Below are 23,358 nucleotides of genomic sequence, written 5' to 3' on the forward strand. Positions count from 1 at the left end.
TAGATTCTGTGAACCATCTTCACTAGTTTTAGAGAGCTAGGCTCCTATTTTAGGGAGCTAGTGGTTTATGGACTACAATTTCAGCAAACAGAGAGTTGCATTATAACAACATCTCTCCTACCCCTCCTGCCCAGAAAAAGAAAAAGAAAAAATGTCTGGGGAATATAAGGGTGTTTACAACAGCATGGGTAAATTACAAGCTTGGGAAATGTGATGCTAATACTCACTTTTCTTAAAATACAATCATGCTGTTTCTCAGATATCCACTATATGAAATGCCTATTCCTTAGCAGAAGATGTAACTCTCACAAGTAGATGACAAGCATAGCATTATGTTGAATAGACCTTTATTAATAAAGTGGCAAGTGTTATTCATGAACTCTCCATTAGATTCATAAATTTTGATGCAATACTAGCAGCTCAAATAATGAGTATTAGCCTATTGTTTATTCAACATGAAGAACATATATACATATAAATGTCATGTGCAACTTTAAAGGGTTGAGTAATTGGGTGATAGTCAGTGGTAATCATACTGAGAGTAGACCTATCGAAATCAAAGGATCTACTCACAGTATGAGTAAGCTGATTATCTTCTACAATAACATGCTGAAATATAATTAATTTGAACTTTCCTTTTTGTATATGTTGTACCTTCTGTTAATTACCTAACACAAAACAATTCAAGTGTCGAAAGTTCAAGAAACTATACAAGAGCAATATTTGAACTGGCAAGCCTTAACCAAACTTGTAGAGTAACTCATTACTTCACTTAATTTACAGCTAACTGGCTGAATATGACCATACTTGGGAAAAATGCTTTATGAAGTCTGATCTCTAAAACGAATGGGAGCCTGCTGTATATTTTACAGTGAAGACACATCTAGCAAATCAGCTTCTTCACTGGTCTCTGAATCTAACAATGGATTTAAAATATGCCTAACTCAGTGTTGGGTTTAAGCCTAAGAAAGCAAGTATGTCTTATTATAATTTTTTCTCTACAAATTTTCATTTTGTTTTGAAGGAAACCCCCCCACAAATATCAGAACACCCCCATCTTCCATTTTTTTCATCAACTACAACAACTTACAAGAGAAAAAGAGAAGAAACCAACCAATAGAAGAACCAAATGATAATGAACAAGCCAAGGGGGTGAAGTATGGTCACAAATGAAAAGAAGAAGATGCAGAGCATTAAATTGTTATGTGTAATACTAGATAGAGCCCTCAATCACCATTAGTGGTTTTTCTGCATTTTTGCTCCCATTTTGAAGGCTGAAGATGAAAAGGGCTTCAGTGGTCACTTTCCTTGAATTCCTACATGCACTACCAGCATCAAGTGGCCACAATTTATATATCTTAAAGGGAATTATTAGCATTATAATATAAGGAACTGTAATAATTAGATAGTGAAAGAAAACCTACTTTATTCAACCACAGGAGAAACAAACCAGTACAATCCGATACATAGAGATCCAAGTGAGTCATGTTGAGAAATTTAGAATCCATTTCTGGAGCTTATGTAATGTCCCAACGACTTAAGTGCAGCAATTCAGATTCTTTGTGTTCTTTGCCCCCAGAAAGTCTTATGGGGTCTATTTAGGCAACCTATGTTGATAATATCTGAACAGCAGTCAGATGCAACATGGAAACTGGATCAAGTTAGTTCATGGTTTTTCCATTCACAATTCATTTAAAAGCCCATTACATCTAATAATTAAATCCAGAAACCATTTTTCCTTCACAAGAATGTCAACCAATTATACTCTAGGTTGTTCTCTAGCTCTAGCTCAAGTATGACTCCTAACTTCAATCTGCCCAAAAGGTTAGAGCTCGTTTTAATATGTAGGACAGTAACTGTCTCGCTATAGGGAAGAAGCTAGTAACATGCATTTTAATCTTAGAAAAGAGCATGGTAGAGCTGAAATAGAGGATTATCTTTCAAGGAAGCAGAACAGCCAACAATTTAGGAAATGGTTGTTGTGTAAAGAGATATGCAAAACAGAAAAATTGTGATAAAATTCAATTTTATTTATGCAGCTTATCTAACTTTTTTTGCAAGGCTCATCAATATTGACTGTTACTCATCAGTATTGACTAGAAGTGTAGTATACATGCTATTTCGTAAAGTATTGCTTAATAGACCTAGATACTTCTTTACAATGCTTTAGACACTGACAGATTGGATCTTCACCAAAACTACACCCGTATTTCTTGAGTTAAAAACTGCAGTTTATTAACTGTACTTCCTTGAATACCTGTACATGTAGCTGCAATGATACATGTTTTGTTTTTGGTTTTTTTGGCTCTACACTTGCTGGAGCACTGTTAATGCAAACTATTTGCTTTGACATTCTGCCTCATACTAAAAAAAAAAAAACCTCCATAAAGTGCTTTCCAGCATCAGTGTTTTCCTTAACTACTCTCAAAGCCAAATGTTACCAAGGAGCTGGAGCTATCACAAACATTCATTAGTCAAGAGAGCAAAATTCACTACTGCTAGAAACAGAGAGCTTGGTCTTAAGTTGTTGATCCAGAATTATTGCGTCCTCCGAAGAAATAGCCTGATGACATGAAAAGCGACACAGCAATTTATTTTTTGCTGGTTTTGAGCGGAACATGTGATCCCTTGATATTGAGCTTCTCCACAGAAGGTTTAGGCTTCCTGGGTCCCTCAATGGATACCCTTGGGCGGGGGGTCTTCTCTCTGAAATAGTATTTAGAAAGATGGAATACTTGATGTTTGGGAAACAGGTTAGGAAAAATAAGGGCAGTGAACTCTCATAGCCAGATAACAACCAAGCAACCGCAAAGGCTATACTGTATTATTATCAGTTTCCTCACAAAATTAGAAGGTGAAACCTGGGTTCAAACTCTCCCTCCCCTCTTTCATTTCATTTAAAGAATTACAAGACTCCTGCTTAAATCAATATACACCCATAGGTAAATGCAGAGACTTTACTAACGGGAGAGGGAGTGAAGTAGCCAGATACGACACAGCCTCCCCCCCCCCCCAGCTCAATTTACATTCATCTTAATCCATGCGGGACCATTAAGACAATCCCTTGTTTCTTCCACAGGCTCTTTTTTCAGAAGACCCTTCTCATGAAGGTGTCAAACTGAAACTGGAAAGTTCAGGATCAAGACTGGGTCTCCTACACCTGCAATCCAGCTGCAACTCAAGTGTGCTTGCATGGGTGGTGCATCACAACACTTGTCAACAGCAGTCAACAAATGTAATTGCACAAAACTGTCAAAGCACAGTAGAGCGTTCTGACATTCTTTTTTCTTACAGAAAACTGGGAAAGCAGAGCAGCAAGACAACAATGATTTCTACCTTCTTACTGCATCTTCCTTGCTTATGTGATGGCTGTTTCTATGTCTTGGTGCATCTATACCATTTCTTATTCCCGAGGGTTTGTACTTCAGAATCTCCTTCTGCCATTGTTCATCAAATGCATGAGCTTCATCTGTGCAACAAATGAAATTTTAAAGTGAGCATCCTTACTTGATACAACCAGTGAAGGAAATGTTTGAAAGTACTATATCCCAATACAAAACACGATTAGGGGGTGCAGTGGAGAGAAAACAGCCATACTGAATTTTATGTATATGTATGTGCACCTCTGTACAACATTGGCAGAACTGTGTTACTACAAACAACAACCCATGTAGGCCACAAGGTTTCTTACCTTCATCTAAATTAACAAATTCTTGATTCAGTTCCTCATCACCAGTTTTGTTGTTCTTGGCCTTCTGAACAACATGAGCACGATCTTGAATGTGATGACCAATAGACATTTTTTCAAGCCCACTTTCAGAATCTTTAAGTGCTTTTCTGGTTTCTTTAATCTGTACACACAAACACACACAAAATCAAAAAGTCACCACTGAGAAACAATGTTTTCAATTAGTATTTTGGATTTCCCTTTTCAAGCAAACTGTGCAAGATTATGAACACAGTGTACGCACATATCTTGTCTCTGCTGTAAACAGGGAGTGAAGTGAAAAGGAAACAGCATGTCAAACACACAACAAATGCTAACATCTGAACACAATATAGAACCAAACACAGTTGGAGCTTTACCTTCATTTGTACTGCGGCAGTTGCCACTTTGAAGAGATAAGCGGCTGTTCCATTTAAAAAACAGCTTGTTTCTTCAGCAGCAAGAACTGATGCAGCAAAAAGAGGGCAGAGAAGGCAAATACCCAGTTGTGTACTTAATTCACTATTACTTGCATTCACTATTACTTGTTGAACTATGGCCACAACATGCATGTCTGTGATCCACACAAAAAAGGAGCTGGGATCTATTCCTACCATCTCAAGGTCTTGATATTATTCTCTGTTAGAATGGTTTCAAAAACCACCAGAGCCTAATCTAAATATAGCCTGTGAATGGACGTTTCGGCTACAGAGATAAGTGTGTGTTGGTATTTGCTACATGAAAGGGACACCAACTATTAGTATGTCATGCTAACCAACTTGACAATCTTGGCTTCTGCTTATCGGCATGCTCATAGGTATATTATTAGAAGCTTTTTGATAACCAAGTGCTGGCTAGAGCTCTGAAGTGATCTGCTATAAGTTATTTTCAACAGCCTTCTGCTTATATATAATCATTCATGAACCTGACTTCAGGGTTCAAATTCAAATTCAAATTTCTTAACAAAATTAGATGTAACAGCTGTGAGGAAGCCAATGAAAGGGCACCTTAAGCATTATATAAGCATTTAAAAGTCAAGTACTTGGTCTGAACAGATGACACCTATTTTATGCCACTGCCAGTTATTTGTAGCATTGTAGGATATATTCATGTGTATTGTTGCTTAGCTTCTTCAATGTTCCTCTTCAACTAATCTCACTGATAAATGCCATAAGAAGCAGTAGGCCAAGTTACACAACACAAACCCATGGTTTGGCACTATGGGATGAACTCTATGCTTACAAACTCACTTGTGCCCACCACTTAGTTGTCTACTTCCAGCAAACCACATCTAAATAGGGTTTGTACTTGCTCTGCAAACCAGGGTTGTAAATGGGGTTTAAAATGGTAAAATTACAATTTGTTATGAATATGAAGATTTACAAAGCTTATGCTCCCTCTACATTAATACTGCCCCATCCTTCATTCAAAGTCCGTTGATTCAGCTCAACGGGGAACCCCCAAACCCCAAGAGACTAACTTACCCCTCCTGGAGCCACACGTGTCTGAGCTGAAGCCTGGAAAACCTTTGGAGGTTCATCACCCTTCTTGGAATAAGTCATCACTGAGGAAGAACTGAATGAGTGAGCATTTGGATCAAGTGCCATTTTATCCTGAAGTTAAACATAATAAATGATTAAGAACAACATAAACACCAAGACAGGAGTCCATAGCAGAAGCCTAGATTTAATGTTGTACATTGTTCCATTTAGATTAGGAAAGGAGAAAATCTTATGGGACTGCAACTCTCTCTAGTCTTCAAAACGCCATAATGGCTGTCCTAAGCCTGCCAAGTGTTCAGAATGACTAAGCAGTGAAGCCATTCACTTGGAGAACAGAATTTAGAACCACGCTTATTGTATATAACAGCAGATTTGTAAGCAGCCGCTTGCTTGGGCACCTGAAGCATGTAAAAATACACTCCAGGACACCGTATGAATTTAATGAAGAATGCTTGTGTAGTTTTTAGTTTAAACATTAAGGAAAATACAAACTTACAAAGTTTCTGTGCAATTCCATCATACTGTTTCTCATGTTTGACATCATTCTGTCCATTGCAGAGAAATGATCCCTGAAATCCATGTTCTGCCAGAAGAGAATTGAAAAGATAATTAGAGAGAAACATACATTCACCATGAGGTCCTTGACACTGTGTGTGTGTGTGTGTGTGTGTGTGTGTATGCACACAAATAAATTTTTACTTCTTTGAAGGGCACACCAGAAGAAGGGAAGAGACCATCTTTAATAATCCCCATTAAAAAAAACACAAGCGAACATTAAAAGCAAGCAAGAGTACCAGAGTAAAAAGTACGAGTACAAGGTACAACAACAAAGATTTCATGTGTGTGAGGTGGTGAGCACATGATGCTTTTTAAACTAAGCATTTTGATTTGATTTGTATCTGTCTTTTCCCCTCTGCAGATCTAATAGCAGCTGGGAAGGAGGGAGTAATTCAGAGTGCAGAAAAGGCATTAGTTAGAAAGGCTTAGGCACCTTCTTCCAAAGCGACACTTCCCCAATTTCCAAAGCAGCCCTGTGGGGTTTCTAATTAGCAAAACCAAAACCATGGCAGATCCCATGTCACCTCTAGTCTGGCCCTCAGTCTACTAGAGAGGAAAGTGTGAGAGGCTTTTTGAAATACAGTTCTCTAGAGGGATCAGAAAGGCTTTTCTCATTAACCTCAAATGAACTTGGTCAAAGGATGGACTGATTTCATGTAAGAATTTTTAGGATAGATTTCCCAGCCATTGTAAATTTCTGAAATCCTACCGCACAGTAACTGCCTGAAGTAACTATCACAAAGGTAACTAAAGTAATGTTGTGGAAAAAGCGAACTCAAAAAATGAAAGCCCTCCACAAGTGAATTTGAGAATGTTGCAAGGTATTAAAAGGCAACACCTTGTTACTGCCTTTTTTCTTTTTCTTTTTTCTTTTATACAGTAACATTATGTAGTTATTCACTGGGGTAAAGGGAACAAAAATTAATTATTTTTTTATCATTAAATGCTAAAAAAAGCTGCACTCTTTTGTATGGACTATTTGAATGGCTAGGCCTAGATCAGGAATTTATGAGTTGATGAAAGAATCTATGACTCAGATTCCAGTCTATGATTTATTATATGTAATTTAGGAATAAAATTTCACTTGCTGCAAAGGAGAATATGGTCTGTTGAGAGTGCACAACAAGTAGGCTTATATGAAAGACTGTTGACTTGGCTCCAGTGTCTGTTATGACTTCTCAGTTACCAAGGCTTCCGTTTACACAGATACCATTTGTCACATGCATTCCAGCCGATGGATTACTAGCACAAGACACATGAAACATTAGCAGAAGCATGCAAAAGCCTTTATAGGAAGTAAACTGGGCTCACTGAGAGGATTAATGTAAGATATAATGGTGACTTTATGTAGTGGAAAATGCAGGAGAAAAAGCGAGGAGGTGTAGGTTTGGCTTTACGCAGCTGTGAGTGCTTGCAGGAGCACTCCTGCCCTTGAGAGTGGCCCAGTTGGGGCTTGATTGCCCAGATTAGGAGCCCTTATATGCACAGGTGACGGCTGTGGAGACATCCAGCCCCACCTGGTTGAGGCAGGTACAAATAGTGCAGGGCAAAGTGGTTGAGGAGGAAGAGGATGATGGACCAAACACTGCTGAGGCTTCCCACAGTTGGATCTGGTGGAGGGGGGAGAATTGTTTCTTTGGAACTGTTCCTTTGGGGTTATTTCTCGTTGTAAGAAGGTTTACTATTTGAGGGTTTTTTTGTTGTTGCTGTTTGATGAGGTTTTCCAATTCTGTTCAAATAAAAATATATTTTTCTTCATAGACCGACTACAAAAGATCTTTTAAAGAACCTGCAGTGTTCATTGGCAAAACACTGTGTGCCAAAAAGCTTCACATTCATTGGCAATTAAACCCAAATTCTGGGCAGAACTGTGCACATCTTATATTTGCTTGGTATAGTTTATGCTAGGCTGCAAACATATCTGTAATTTTTGAGGAAAGGGCCAGGGAAGCAGAAAGAAAGTGAAGCAAATAAAGAAATGGCCAAGGAAATTGAACCTCAAAAACAGTAAATGGTATACCTTCCAGAGAAAACAAGAAGCTGTGGTATTAACTTCCAAGCCATAATTTCTGGAAGCTTCATTAAAGCATCTCTGATTATTTAAACTTAAACAGACAATGGTACCCATACATTTATAAACTGTCTCCTGGAATTATGCAGACCAAAAAATACAGAAGTTGTTTTTCTTATAAGCGCAATGCTCCCTGTATTCCATGACCAGTGAATCCACAACCCTGTGGAATACACTCGGATGCAAAACATAATGTGGAGGGACAATTCAGACTGATAAGAAAATTATTATGAAAGGTATATATTCGTATCTCTTACTTCTTTCTTCCTTTCTGCTTTTATTCTTTTTTGCTCCCTCTACATAAGTTTCTATATTTTATTTTTTCCGTTTAAGTTTGTGCATTTTGATTTATGTATATGTGGAATACAATCCATTTTTAAAAAAATATTAGCTTCAAAATTATAATAGTCCTAGGCCAAGCATAGAAAGAAAAGGAAGCAATTTTTCAAGCTCAGCAAGAAGTCAGCAACAGAATGCCAACAATTAAGAGTCAAAGTTGTTAGATAAGCTTGTGAAGACAACCAAACTTCAAAGCCTATCCCAACCACATTTAGCTAGACTGTCTCCCTAGCTTCAAGTAAAAGGCATTGTGAGATATCCATTCTACACTTAATGGATTGTGAGGGAGGAAAGAAATCATTTTATCTTCTTGCAAGCAGAGAACCCAATGAGTTCAAATCTGTACTTTAACACTGAAGAGGGGACAAGACCATTAAAATAATTAACATTTTAAAAAACAACTGTTTGCCAACTGCCAGGACAATGTTACAAGGATGGGGGGTGGGGGGTAGATGTTCACTGCTTCTTTAAAAGCTATGTGAGTGCTCCTATGCTGGAATAAGCCTGCAAATTAGCAGGCTAAATACCACAGAGCAGCGCAAGGCACACGGATGCGGAGAGTCTCACTCATCGCTAAAGGCAGGGGTAGGCAACATTCTAGATGTTGTTGGACAATTCTCATCAGTCCCAGAGAGCATGGCCAGTGGTCAGTGATGATGGAGGTTTAGTCCAACAACATACGGAGGGACAAAGGTTCCCTGCCTTGAGTAACGGTATCACACTCCATAGCAACAGCAGTGGACATGCCATCAGGATGAAGGGCAAGATGTACTTTGAGCAAAAGAAGAAATCAGTAAACAAACAAACAAGTTTTTCCAACTTGAATGCTGGGAAAATGTGGTGCCTCTATAGTAGAAGTACTACTTTTCAACATTCATTTGAAAAAGGTCTCGGAGGAAACCCAAAGGTGGAAAAAGAGTCCTTAAAGAAGTTTCTGGGTATCGACCACATTTCACAGAAATGTTATTCAAGGTCAAAGGAGAGAAGCCCATGTCATTAGCATAGTAGACCCAAAGCTGAACCAGCCACTTGCTTGATATAGTGCTATTCTCTAGTAACGTAACTTTTTGGAACGTGCACTATTCTATGCATATTAAAAGGAAATAGCATGAGTCCAATAAATAACATTCTAGACCTCTCTCAATGCAAACACCACTACTGTACTCCAATTCATTGTAACGAAAACAGTTCAGAGACTTTATGGAAATCTTGTGTGTTTTTACCCTCGTGGCAATTTATTTCATGCATGCAGAAAAGAGAGATGGTCTTGCTTAGTAGCATAATTTCAGTCCGCACAGGAAGTTTAACAGTTCACAAATGGGGGGAGGATTCTAAAATGCATTTCACAAAGCTTACTGCATTGTGGGAGGGGGCAGAAACAGAACCAGACAGACATGCCCACATCAGCAAAAAATTAGAAACTCGTGTTTGTTTAGTATACTAACCATGCCACCAAAACAGCCAAAAGGCATAAGGGGGGAACTCATTGCCTGAAAGAGAAATACCAGCTCATATAAATTACTGCATTAGTGCTACTGTCTAAAGCAGCCTTCGCCAACCTAGCAACCTCTTGATGGGAGACTACAACTCCCATCAGCATGGCAAAGTCTGGTCTAAAGAATGAAAGCATGCAGGGTACATTCAGATTGTGGTTTTTCATGAAATCATCTGCTGCTATTTGCATAAGTGGCACAGCTCACACTTTTTGCCACTTAGTTTACCTTCTAAATTTTGAGTGACATTTTCACCTTACAGAAGAGGCTGTATGTGATATTGGTGCAGGCAAATGTCTTGTACCATTATCCTGCCTTGTCTCCTTTTTTACTGGAACTTTTGTCACCCCAACACTTGAGTTTTTAAACTGTTAAATTTCAGCATTGTAATTGATCACCTAGGAATTTCATAAATTTCCAGTTGCAGATTTAATATGCTATAAACTAACTTAGTTATGTCATAATCCCAGAGCTCAGCTACTTCATTAACCTGTCTTATTACCACTGGCCCATTTGAGACAATTTGGGACAATTTGGGGAGCAGACCAGTGCAAATGGAATCGTGCAAATTCAGCATTGTTCACACAACAACTTTTAAAAAACTGAACCTACACTTCCAACAGAGTGGAAGAGGAAACATGTATGCAGGAGATGTATTTTTAAATTACTTATATTTTATTGAAAACATTTCAATTAAACAAAATAAAGTGAAAAAGACAAAAAAAAGGAAACTAAAGGTGCATAAAAAATACAACAAAAAGAAAATAAAGAATGGAAAGAAAAACACTAATTCCATACATATTTGTCAAATACAAATGTATTTAAGTGAAATTATTATGGTAATTTAATCCATATACATTTATTTTTAACATACTATATTTTTTATAAATGCAGAAGTATTTTACGGTTTCTTCTGGAACAGAGAAGGAGCAAAAACTAAAGTGAATACTATTCTGGATGGGCCCTTAGGACAACAACATGCTTATATCACCAAGAATTAGAGATCTGTATTTTAGTATACTGACCATGCCACCAAAACTGCCAAAAGGCATAAGCGGAAAACTCGCTGCCTGAAAAAGAAGCATCAGTTCACGTAAATCTGTATATTAGTAACATGGTTTAAAGATTAAAATACAGAAGGAAGGCATGCCCAGATCACCAGAAGACAGAGTTTAGCATTTAGTATACTAACCATGCCACCAAAACTGCCAAAAGGCATAAGGGAACGGCTCGTCTGAAAGAAAAATATCACCTTATGTGAATTGTTGCATGGTGTGTCAGATGGTTCAAATTAATAGGGGGGTGGGGAAACTTAAAACTCCCTAGCTCAAATTTAAATAAGGCACAGCATAACCAAAACAATGAAGGACCAAAATAGATGTGACGGTGGCAGCCATACTGTTTACACGTAAGCAGGGGATGGGTTTAATTTTTACTACTGGAGGGATAAGAGACAAACCCTCCACCACATAATCTTCTTATGATCCATTATCCAAACCCCTCCCATAACAACCTGGATCCATTATCTGAAGTGAACTAGGCTGAGTGAACAGTGCCATGGGCAACAAGCTACAGACAAGTAAGACAAGGGAAGCAGGATTATTCCATTCCTCTCACCCCTATGCATCCCTTTTGATGCTACAATTAGATGCCCCCCACCCCTGCTTTGTACATGACCAGGGAAATGTGAAGAAAAATGGCTGCTTCTGTCACATCTAATGTGGTCCCTGAGATAGTATAAACTATGTTTAAATTGAAAGTGCCTAAGTTTGAATACATGTGCTCTTGTGTACCAAAGTATTGCCATGTACCTTTAAGTTCTGTACAGTTTTCTTGCTTTTCCAGAAATTCAATTCTATTTATTTGCAGTCACGATTAGCCAGTTCAGATGGAGAGAAGTTGATTAAAACCAACAAATCTGTTCCTACTCAACAGATAAATTTGGGTAACTAAATTTCAAAGAGCTAGAATAAACTGCGGGTCACAAAAATTAAAATAAGTGATGCAGCTACTCTGCTACAAGCATTCATTTTATGTAAAAGCAAGAGATTAATGTAGAGTTAGCAATGAAATACATACATATTCTCTAAAATATTCATAGAACCCTGGCGTTAAACCAAATCATCTCTCCCATGTCAGCAGTTTCAAAGGTCATTGCAAAGAAGTTCTGAGTAAATCTATCACCATATACAGAATGGTCTGACTTATAAATCCACAGTGAAGAAATTATATGCTAGTACACACATATAAATAGATGATGCTATAAACACCATCTAATATGAGAATTCAGCCAACTGGTCTTGAATATCTCTGCATGAAAAAATGATTGGAGAGTCTGGATATAAATCTGAATTCCCCAAAGCATGCATGAAAGGTATACTTACATCAAGCTATCACATCAAAATGTATTTTACTACAATAGTCATTTTGTACTTATTCATTTAACACTATGTTTTACAATGCAAAGGCTCATGGACATGCAAAACCAACTCTGCCCATCTATAACCTACCATCTCTATCTCCTTCATTCCTAAAACTCATTTATTTCTATCCTCATGTAATCTCTACTCCTTTGTTTCCCTAGAGTCAGACAACAGTAACTTAACTTTATTTTGGAGGGCAGGAGGAATTCAGACACACACTTGGAAAATCTTCCCAGCACTCAACCAAAGAGGAGTATTTATTCTGGTAAGTGATGCTGCCACAGCAGCCTGTTTTGCAATACTGTATAGTAAAAAGTAAGTAAGCTTATGCACATTCAATTTGTGTGCATTCAGCTTTACGTGCTTTGCCAAAAAATAATAAAATAAATAAAATAAAAGGGGAGCAGAAAGGGAACAGGCATCTAGGGGGGAAACTTTGGCAATCCCACCCACCATTGCACCTCATGTATTTTGACTATATGCAGTTTTGGCTTTAGGTGCAATCCCCAGAATGTAACCCCCACATAAGTTGCAGTCTTAGTGTGTATTGTTTGGCCTTCCACAAATACGGACTAGAAGCTTTTTAGCAGCAGCTGGAATAGTGAAGGTTGCTCGAATTGGTGTTAAGATTAATCTCTTAACGAAGGAATATTTTTAACATTACGTATGACCAATCCCAATTAGACTACTGATGGCTGCAAAAGACGTGGGTTGATTTGTGTTAAATGGGCCTGATTTTATTAGGAGAAAGGAAAGGAAATAATAATGCTAAATAACAGACAAAAGCAATACGTGGAAGTAACATAAGCTCACATCATTTCAGAGGGAGAATCAGTTTAAACATTACTCTTAGAGAACTTGATTATTTCCAGGTTTCTACACATTATGTCCTTGTAAAATGAATGCAATAACACACAGTCTGTGTAAATCCAAGAACTAATAATATGATCAGGTGCAGAGACAGTCATCAGCACAGCGGCCTTACTTCCTAAATGCAAAGCCCCTCCAGCTGGGTAATTCTATCCCCCAGTCAAACTCCCACTGCTTTGGTGTATCCTTCTGTAACTGGATATATTGAGACCTAGGATTGTTTTAAACTCCTAAAAAAGCATTGCACTCTGGTTATAAACTGCAGCCCCTTTGTATGCTTATGCTTGAAGGGCTTATTAGGGTCCCCCAACACACATTATAATCCTAAATAGCATTTTTACAAAGTTTGGGGGTTTTTTAGACCATAATAAGTCACATAGAATATACAGTGTTAAGATACACAGAGTCATTGAACTTTAAAATAAGCTACCATGTGCAACCGAGAGTGTTGTATGTTGACACTGTTTCAGCGGCTATCAACTAACATGATTTTTTAAATTTATTTGTTCAAAACACAATGCTAGGCTACAACTCTCATCATCTTTGACCATCAACCTTGCTGGCTAGGACCAATGGAAGTTCAAAGTTCAAAACATCCAGCAGGCTACAGATTCCCCAGCTCTTCTACAGAGAAGTTTTAAGACACGACTAAATGACTAAACAACAACAAAGCATATAGACTGGTCCGCATCAAATACTTAAAAAAAATTTTTTTGCCATTGCCAGAAAAACAAGCTTGTAAAAAACTTGAATGACTGAAAGAACTCTATTTAGAAACAGTGCTTAGGCAGGCAGTCTCTATGTGTTCCAACAATTGTTGTACCAACTTGGCCCATCAATTTAAATGCAATTGTTTCAGATAGGTGAACTGAATTGGCATACTAACAGATACCAAGTATGTTTATAAGGAACATATTCTGGGCCCTTTTCTGTTCAACCAGGTCAGAATAACTCCCCGATTTCTGATCCGTATAAGATATGAATCTCCACAGCCAAAAAGATTTCTACTGTCCAGTGTAGAGTTGTGCAATGGTTTAAGGTCGCTCCCCAAGTTCTAACATACTCTTAGATGTGCAATATGTATGACAGGCACTCAGAGCAAGAGTGTTTGGAATTTGTAATAGCAAATAAAATGTGAGGGCTTTAATGGGGGTGTTTGCATTGCTCTATCTGGTCTTTTTAAAAGACAAATGATTAGTTAACTATGTGTTCTTTTCTGAATTGTAGATATAAGCCTGTAATTCAAGGCAGGGGTGGGGAACCTCTTTCAGCTCAAGGGCCACATTCCATTCTGGTCAACCTTTTGAGGGTCACATAACAGTCAGTACAGCAGCTAATGTCATTTTTTTTACTTCTGTACAATACACTAGTTTATGCATGCATTCCCACACACCCCTGTATCCTCCTGGAGACAAGCAAGAGCCATTATCAGAATTCGGGGAAACATTCAACTAAATGTAAGTTCCCAGGCTTGCAATTGCAACAAAAGATGGAGAAGCCCAAGTGCATCTTTGCATATCTGATTAGATGTTTAAACGTTTGCTGAAAAGTCTGATGCTGCTCACAAAAGCAGAACTGAATCTGAAGCAAACCCAACTGTTACGTTACAAATCGAAATGCTTCTAAACTAGAAGCACACAATCCGGTGGCTACCCCGCAGGTGACAGTTTCTGCTGCTGCTAGCTTTATTAAAGCATCAGTTCCCACTGTATAGTTTACTGACCTTGGCACAATTCCACACCCCCTGTGGTTATGTTACCCATGAATGCAAATTCCACAGGCTAAGTTTTGACACTAAGTAGCCAACAGAAGATATTGTAAAAGCCAACACACCTAAATAAATACAGTCTTCCAAACCCCAGGAACCAAAATAAAAATGTAACCATCACATTTTTTGAAGCAGAAATATTACTTTGTCATTACATAAGTGGATACCTTGTACAATAGTGAATATATAAGTCAAGCAAAACGTATTACAGTTACATATTTGAAGTTGCTATGTCTATTAAGTTTCCTGTCAATTTATTTAAGTTCTTTATCAGCTGATGCCAAGACTTGCAATGCCAGCAAGACTGCAACCCTAACCATGTCCGTTCAGAAGTTATGTCCTTTTGAATTCAATGGGATTCACCATTAGGATTGCAGCCTTGGATGGAAGATACTATCACGTCACTATGCATGATGTTATAGTACTGTTACAGGTTTGTATAATCAAATAAACTTAAGGATCAATGTGCCAACTAATACATCTTTCTACAGGAGACAGGATCAGTTAGAATGCAAGTTTCAACACATTAAACCTTGTTTAATTTATTTGCTCCATGAGTTAATATTCTAGTTTTTGGTGGTTATTTACAAAGAGAGTTAAACATCATTATCTCTAATTTACATGAGAGATGCACCAAGAGTAAACTGACTGGCCCAAGTACCAAACCATCAGCTGGGGGGAGTGGAGAAGCAAGCTGAGATCCACCATACTTTGTCACTGATTGCAGGTAACCTGCAAGACTATAAAATGACATACCTTGTGATTGTCTCTCAAAGCAACCTGAGAATCAGGACGTCCTCTTTGATGTAGAGCTCCTTCCCCACCATCTTTAATGGAGAGAAATGGATCTCGTCCAAAAGGTTCAGAAAAGAAACGACGCATGTGATCATTGTGTGCGGCAAATGGATCCCTAAAGATAATATTAAGGGGGGGGTGAGAGAGAGAAACAGCTCATATACAGCCATGCATTTAGAAAAAACAGACAAGATTCCAAGGTGTAAAACTGCTATCTTGATGGAGAGAGTGCAGTGTTTACCCTACTTAGGACAGCCACAGCATACTGCTGTCTTAAATTAAAATCAATACACATTTCGCTGTTACACAAAGAATATTAGGAAGTGGCATACTCGAAATAGTGACTCATACAGAGTGGCAACATGACATCCTCTAAGGTCAGATAATTTTGTAACAGGTAGAATGGGTTCATTCAATATTATCACTCCTAATACAGACTCACAGCAACATTTATTATTCTTAAAGGAAGCCAATTGAAAGGCTTTTAGAGCTTTATAGGAGTCTAAACCATTTCTCTGAGCATGCAAGTAGTTCTTCCAACTGACACTGGTGTGTTCTGGCATGCAGTTTAGAAATGGCTGAGATAGTGTATATAATTGTTCTGTCCTTGGCACCTGAATATGCATCATTTCAATATGGAAACAGCAGCCAGTCTGCTGTGACTGTTCTCCTATAGATTCTTATCCCTTGAAAAGAGCTTAGTCTGCATAATTTATTTATTTTTTAACAGAAATGCTTTATTAGAACAGATGGTTCAGTACAAGAAACCAGCCACAGCAGATGACTCTAATATCAAGAGTGAGATAATACAGAGAACTTCTTGGCTAACTAAATGCACAGGACTGTCTTTTGCAGGAGGGAAACTGTTTCTGCACCTGTCTGCGCTATTCAGGAAAAAACTTGGCAGGACCAGAAAACATTTTGACTGAGATCAACTAGAGCTTCCCTGGAACAGCTGCTTGGTGAGGGAGACATTTATAAAACCAATTTTATCCTAGACAGTATTTCTAGCTTGCCAGATCAAGATCTCTCCTTGTGAGGCTGAGGAAGCTTTCATATTAGTACACAGTTTTAGAAATTAATTCCAATGTGAAGTAGCCCTATCCACTTGCATGATGATCTAGTCTGCAATGTCTAGAATAGCACTTGCTATTACAATTTGGATTAGACTCTGAACAGCTTCCAAACAAGACAATGGTCAGCAATTATGGCTACTAAAATACAGGTAACAGAACTGCACAGTCCCTACAAGGTGTGTGGGTGTACACACACACACACTCACATTTTGTAATTGTTTTATTTTGTAATAGTTGGAAGCCCTGAATTTTGGGAAAGAGTTCATAAAATTGTGAGATTTGAACTAGGAGCTTCGTAGTTCACACTTCCTTTCCCTATACGGATAGAATTCTTTTTATCAGACTACCATTACATGTTGACAGTTTCTATATAGGACTTTGTGTATTTCTGGTCTCAGCATCCATCCATGGTTCTATTGCTTCCCACATTACATAGCATGGGTTCTATTAACAGGCACTCCCTCATGTCACTCCAAATGCAAAAGAGTAGGCAGACAATAAAGAAACCAAAACAAACATCCTGTAGAGACTATTCCCAAAAGCTTTAGTGGGTGCTTGCTATGCACTTTTCAAACTTAATTTCTGCTAGATTGCAAAGGAAATTAGATGACTAGTAAAAGAAACTAGGTGCAGGATTAATTTGAGGCTCAGAGTCAGTAATGAACCCTTTGGTCCCAATCCAGCAACACTACTGTGGATACAGGCCAATACTTTTGCTTGTTTTGCACCTCCCATCTCTTTCTTCCTAAGCAGCAGCAAGATACGTTTAGACTTCTACATGAAGACTAAAAGGACAAGATTGTGGTTAAGAAGAGGGAGGACTGAGTGCAAAGGAAAGAACCTGCCTGTGCATGCAAGCCTTTGGATCAGTGCCACTGGATTTCAATACATTAGGAGTTGGCTGCAGAGCTGACATAAAAGCTGAGAACCTTGTCAAGGACTTTAAAAGAGCAATCTAAAAAGTTGCTGACACTATGTAAAATCATCCACAAGTTCCATTCAGATTTCAAAGGATGTGTGACCTTGTACAATTTTAGCTTAAGGGGATACACCAGAGACAGGATTGGGTGTGTACTAACTAAGGGAGTTCCCAAAACCAGAACACCTGCACATACAGTGTTAAGAAAGCATTAGGCCTCCTGAATCCAGCTTAAACTGAGCTATATAATCAAGACAGATTACAACTTTTAAGTATGGACCTAGGCATGAAGATGGCCCACTGAGTTATATAACTTCTGTCTAGGCATTCATCAAGCAAAAGCTAATACTGTATCAGAATTGGGTTTTAAAACCATTCCGGGTTTAACCAGGCCATAAAAGTTAAAAGGTCAACCACAAGCTTGCTACATAGGTCCTCCCCGACCATGTCAAATGTTGAAGTTATTTAGGGTTGCTTACAAACATGTAATTGAAGGAAAGTTGCAGAACTTCAGATCTCATACATATTGAATGTAAGCCACACAGAGCTCAATTAAATATAGAGAAGATCACAGCCTTATTTTTTTTTATAATACCCATCTACTCAGACTTATTTCCAGGTAAGCCTACATAGGATTGCAGCATTAAAGGATGACTATGCAGAGTTTACTCAGAAGTAAGTCCCACTGTGATCAATGGGTTTTATTCCTAGTAAGTATGTTTACGATTAACCAGATACAATGCCTGACATATATAAAATTTATATGAACAAGAAGAATGATTCCCAGGTGCATTTGGCCTAGATTACTGCAGGAGAAAAGTAGCATTTTAAGCTATTTAAAATAACATAAATCCTTTTCTCCCCCCCCCCCACCCCATGTTCTATTGTGACAGAACAAAATGAAATACGTTATATATCATTTCCCACAAATTGAAGAAAATGTTTAAAATAACATTTGTGAAAAAAGAGGCTTTTTTGTTAGGCATTTTAGGTACAGAAATCGAAAGAGCAGAAAAGACTATGTATGCGGCAACAGCAGCAAGAAGATTACTGGCCCAGAGATGGAAAGAAGATAAAGTTCCAACCAAAGAAGAATGGCTAATGAAGATGATGGACTATGCCGAAATGGCAAAATTGACCAGGAGAATCAGAGACTGGGATGAGAAGAAGTCTTAACAAAGAATGGGGAAAATATAGAATTTATTTAAGAGAACATTGTAAACAACTAAAAACTTTGGCAAGATTAGAGTAATACTTGTAGTGGTCAAAACACAATGGAAAAAGGTAATACTGTTGTTAACAAATTAGTTAAAATATGGATAAGCTGAAGGAAAAAGGGATTGACATTGAAAACCAGAGAAGGGCGGTGGGAAGTCTAGGGATTCTGAGAATCCTAAAAGTGAAGGCAAACGATATGTTTAAATTGTAATATGTTATGTACAACTCAATTTTTAAAAATATATAAAAATAGAAATAAGTTTTATGCCTTCTAATTTTCAGTACTTACTCAACATAAAAAAACTGAGTTGCAAAAGGGTCATTAATTGCTCTCTAAAAATGTCTTTAATTGTGTTTTTCCTGCTGTGCACTTTCATGCTATTTCATGCTACTGGAGACCACATGTTTTTTTATACTGCAGAAGTAACAATGATAAAGGGGACACATTAAAAGATGCTAGGCTTCTGAAAGTCAACACAGAAACAACAACCACTTCTTTGTTATCTGAAAAATAAATAAATAAATAAAAACACACAGCGTTTTAAAAAGGCTTTAGAAAGGCATCCCTTTCAGCATATCAGCACGAAACTTAAAAACTTCTTGGGAGCAAGAGAAAATAGGGTTGTTTATATAGGTGCCACTTTCAGCACCTTGGAAACATGGGACTGAACCCCTTTTACTTCCAGGTCCTGAGAACAGCACTGCTCACACCAAATCTTAGCAAGGCACCATAAGAACACTCCAGCCATTCTTTTCCAGAGGAGGCCAGTGGCTCAGTTCCAGAACTCTGGGAAGGCTTCAGGCACACACCAAAAAGGGGGGGACCAGCAGCTTTATTGTAGTGCAAGCTTTCATGAACTACAGGCCTCTTTTTCCATTGCATGCCTCATGCACACATAACACAGTTCCGTGGGAGCAGAGGGACTAGTCTGGACTGGATCCAAACTTCACTTAGTCGAGCTTAGGGTCCCCCAAGGAAATCAACGAGGCCACAACGCAGTTTTTATCGCTTCGATTTCAACGGGTGCAAGTTCAGCTAACTTAAAGAGCATAGCTGTCAACGTTTCCCTTTTCTTGCGAGGAATCCTATTCGGAATAAGGAAATTTCCCTTTAAAAAGGGGGAAAGTTGACAGCTGCGCTTAAGGGCCTGCACCTTAAGATCCAGCGAGGACATGAAAATGCAACTTTTTTTAATTGCAGCATCGCAACGGGGGCGGGGAGGCAAATTCTGCTGAAGTGAATAAGCAAGGTTGGGGGGTGGGGATAGTAAAAGAGAATTCAGCGACCTTAAAAGGAGGGGGGAGTGAATTATTGTTGTTTTTGAGGGCCCCCCCCCCACACCGTCAGGCTCCGCTCTCTTTTTGACACGTCTGGAGAGAAGGAACGTCAGAAAACGGTCGGCGGGGGTGTGACAAGAAGAGGAAAAGGCAACGGAGAGATGCGCATCCCAGAGGGAATGTCTATGGGGCAAATGGGGGAAACGCCAACGCCGCCTCCACTGCCTCCCTCAGGGCGACGTCGTGAGGGACGGAGCCCCCCCCCACACACGGAGCCCCCCCCTCATAACCCAGGCCGATCCCCCCCTCACCGGAAGAAAGGATCCTCCTCGAAGATTCTGGACCAACCCCCGAACATGGCTCCGGCTCGTGAGGCGGCTCTCGCGCTTCTCCTTCAGCCCGCCGCGTCCCGCTCGAGGTGTTGCCGCCGCTCGCGGGCCGCCCCTGACGACGGGCTCTAAGGAGGCGAACCGCCCGCTCGGCCGCCACGCCCCTTTCCCCTCGCCACGCCCCCCTCGGAGCCCTGCGCTTCTCTTTCCCATTGGCCCTGGCGAGCATCCAACATGGCGGCGGGCGACAATAGGGCAGGAATGCTGCCATGGCAACGGGCTCCGAGGCGGGGCCTCCCCGCTGGGGCCCGGCTGCCTTAAGTGGTCTTCAGTTCGCTGTTCCGCCGCCGCCGCCCCAAAGTTCCGGCTTCCGGGGAGAAGCTACCCTTCATATGGGTATCGCGGTGCCAAGGAGGCAGCGCCGAGTTAACATGAAGGCTGCCCACCCTTCCTTCCTTCCTTCCTTCCTTCCTTCCTTCCTTCCTTCCTTCCTTCCTTCCTTCCTTCCTTCCTTCCTTCCTTCCTTCTTATCCATCCTTGAGAGGGTTTTTTGCTTTTTAAATAAAATTTAAAGAGGAGTCTGATATAACAACGAATACATAAAAAGCATACACATCTTGCAAACGAGCAGCAGTTTTTAAAAGCAGGACAATATATCTGAGTTGTTTTATTAATATGTAATTTAAATTGCATGCTGCTTTGATGCATTTTCCAACTCTCTTATCATTTTTGAGAGGCGGCAACCAAATCTGTATACAGCATTATCAGAATAAATTGTTTTATTACCACCCTGCACCATTCCAAATGCAGCTGCATCATGGATTGTTGTCGTTTAGTCGTGTCTGACTCTTCGTGACCCCATGGACCAGAGCACGCCAGGCACTCCTGTCTTCCACTGCCTCCCGCAGTTTGGTCAAACTCATGCTGGTAGCTTTGAGAACACTGTCCAACCATCTCGTCCTCTGTCGTCCCCTTCTCCTTGTGCCCTCCATCTTTCCCAACATCAGGGTCTTTTCCAGGGAGTCTTCTCTTCTCGTGAGGTGGCCAAAGTATTGGAGCCTGAGCTTCACGATCTGTCCTTCCAGTGAGCACTCATTTTGACACTGCTAAATTCAGTGTCCAGCAACCCATTTTAACCCTGCAAGCACTGAACACTTAACTAAATCCAGGAATTATTGGTGTCTTGCACCCACAAACTTTGGCACCCCCAAACTCATAAGTAAGACATGGTTTATCGTTCATTTCCCCCTTTTACTTGACAAAACTAAGTATTGGATTCTTGTGATGGCAGCGGAAATATGATCTGAATCATTAGAGGAAGTAAGCTGTCCTGCTTTAAATTACATAATCATAAATGACATTCCATTCTCAGGGCTCAGGTGATGCAATATGTTTGAAAAAATAAACAATAGCTAGACAAGTATGTGTCCTTAAAACAACCTTAAAGTTACCTCCTTTGACAGAATGATGAGTCAGGTTGCCCAGCTGGTATGAAAAGACATACTGTACTAAGTAATAAATCAAAATTCAGTCATCTGGAATAAGAATTAGTTATGTAAAACAACCATGCTTGCATCCTGTATTTTGTATCATTTATATTTTATTAGCCCATTTGTTTTAGGTGTTTTACAGCATGAGATCAGCTGGGATGCAAGAGTTTGGGATTGGGGGATCTTGGGCTTTTTTTGGCTCAGCTGGGGCTACACTGGCAGTAGTTGCTCAGCCAGCCTAATTTGCCCTAGTGTAAATCCTCAAAATGGGGCATTCTGGGGAAGTGGTGAGGGCAAGACAAGACAAGGACCTATACAAAACCCTGTTCAGCATGATCATGTGACCTATGTGCAATGCTCAAAACTTGGGCCCACCTCACCTGCTGGTTCAGCCTGCAGAAGACCCTCCCAGGGACTCCTGGATGGAATTTGGAATTTCAGAATTTCTTACTTAGGAATGCTCTGTTAATCCACAAGGTTTGTTATGCTAGCATTTTATTCAACTTTACCATGTGATCCTTCTGTTTAGCTGTCTTGATTTTGTAAGCTGCTATGCAAGCTTTGGCTGAAGACTGTCTTAAAAATACTTTACAAAATAATAACTGGAGTGCTTGGTCTTAAAGGATGGCATTGATATGGAAGGCATAATGGGCGCCTGGTAGAATGGAGAGAACCAGCGAGACATGGTTGTCTCTGGATAAAAACTCTATAGGAAGGACAGGGAAGGACGTATTGGAGGTGGTGTCACCTGGAGGTCAAAGAGGGCATTGAGTCCAGCAAGCTAGAAATCCCCAAAGGGGCACTCCTCTGCAGAACTGTTGTGGGTAGTGATACCCGGCCCCAAGAGTAACATAGTGCTGGGGACATGCTGTTGTGCCCCTGATCAAAAGGCTCAGGAGATATTGAGATAAAGAATGAAATCAAGGAAACATCAAAAAGTTGCAAGAATAGGTGACTTCAGCTACTGCCTCATAGACTGGTTACATAATGTGTTCATCACAACAAAGAGCTAAAATTTGTAGATGCCCTAAATGATTGTGCCCTAGAACAGCTGGTCAGACTGGGAGGGTAGTGACCATGGACTTAATATTGAGTAGCACGCAGGACCTGTTGCGAGACGTTGTAGATCCAAGTGACAGATAAAAGAAAGTACTTCTCCATGCAAAGCATAGATAAACTATGGAACTTGCTCCCATAGTAGTCAGTGGAGTGCCATTTATTTCAGGCCACATGAGATTATTTCTCAGGAGTACCAACATCACTGCTTATTAAAAAGTAACAACAAATGTTCTTAAAATAGACTGTTTTGCAGTGGAATATATTCAAGACCAGGTCCTCTGAGTATCACTGTCAATCTTTGGATGCCCCTGCTGTCAAATATAAGGTAGGCAGTAATCAGGGAAAGGACCTTCTCAGTGGTGGCACCCTGCTTGTGGAATACATTGCTAGTGTTGTTTGCCTAACACCTATTCTGAGCTGCAAATACCTTTTTATTCTCCAAGGCATTTTAACTGTGAGCTTTA

The 23,358-nt window shown here is 39.6% G+C and overlaps 1 protein-coding gene across 6 annotated transcripts; it reads right to left on the reverse strand.

Annotated features, from left to right (window-relative positions):
• Nucleotides 1-1,406: 1,406 nt before the first annotated feature.
• On the reverse strand, nt 1,407-20,499 carry MLF1 (myeloid leukemia factor 1). Of its 6 annotated transcripts, XM_081912223.1 has the most exons (10): nt 20,328-20,499; nt 15,487-15,640; nt 10,862-10,903; nt 10,695-10,739; nt 9,622-9,666; nt 5,705-5,791; nt 5,191-5,319; nt 3,692-3,851; nt 3,337-3,469; nt 1,407-2,706 (listed from the first exon to the last, which is right to left on the reverse strand). In XM_081912223.1, exons 1-10 carry the CDS (start codon nt 20,372-20,374, stop codon nt 2,592-2,594), a joined length of 957 nt encoding a protein of 318 aa, XP_081768349.1. In that variant the 5' UTR covers nt 20,375-20,499; the 3' UTR covers nt 1,407-2,591. The 6 variants fall into 6 exon arrangements, with proteins under 6 accessions (XP_081768349.1, XP_081768350.1, XP_081768351.1 ...); XM_081912224.1 differs by lacking the exon at nt 10,862-10,903; XM_081912225.1 differs by lacking the exon at nt 10,695-10,739.
• Between the last annotated feature and the right edge of the window lie 2,859 nt (nt 20,500-23,358).

Source organism: Podarcis melisellensis (genome assembly GCF_964234715.1).
Source record: "Podarcis melisellensis genome assembly, chromosome: 5".
Lineage (NCBI taxonomy): Eukaryota > Metazoa > Chordata > Lepidosauria > Squamata > Lacertidae > Podarcis > Podarcis melisellensis.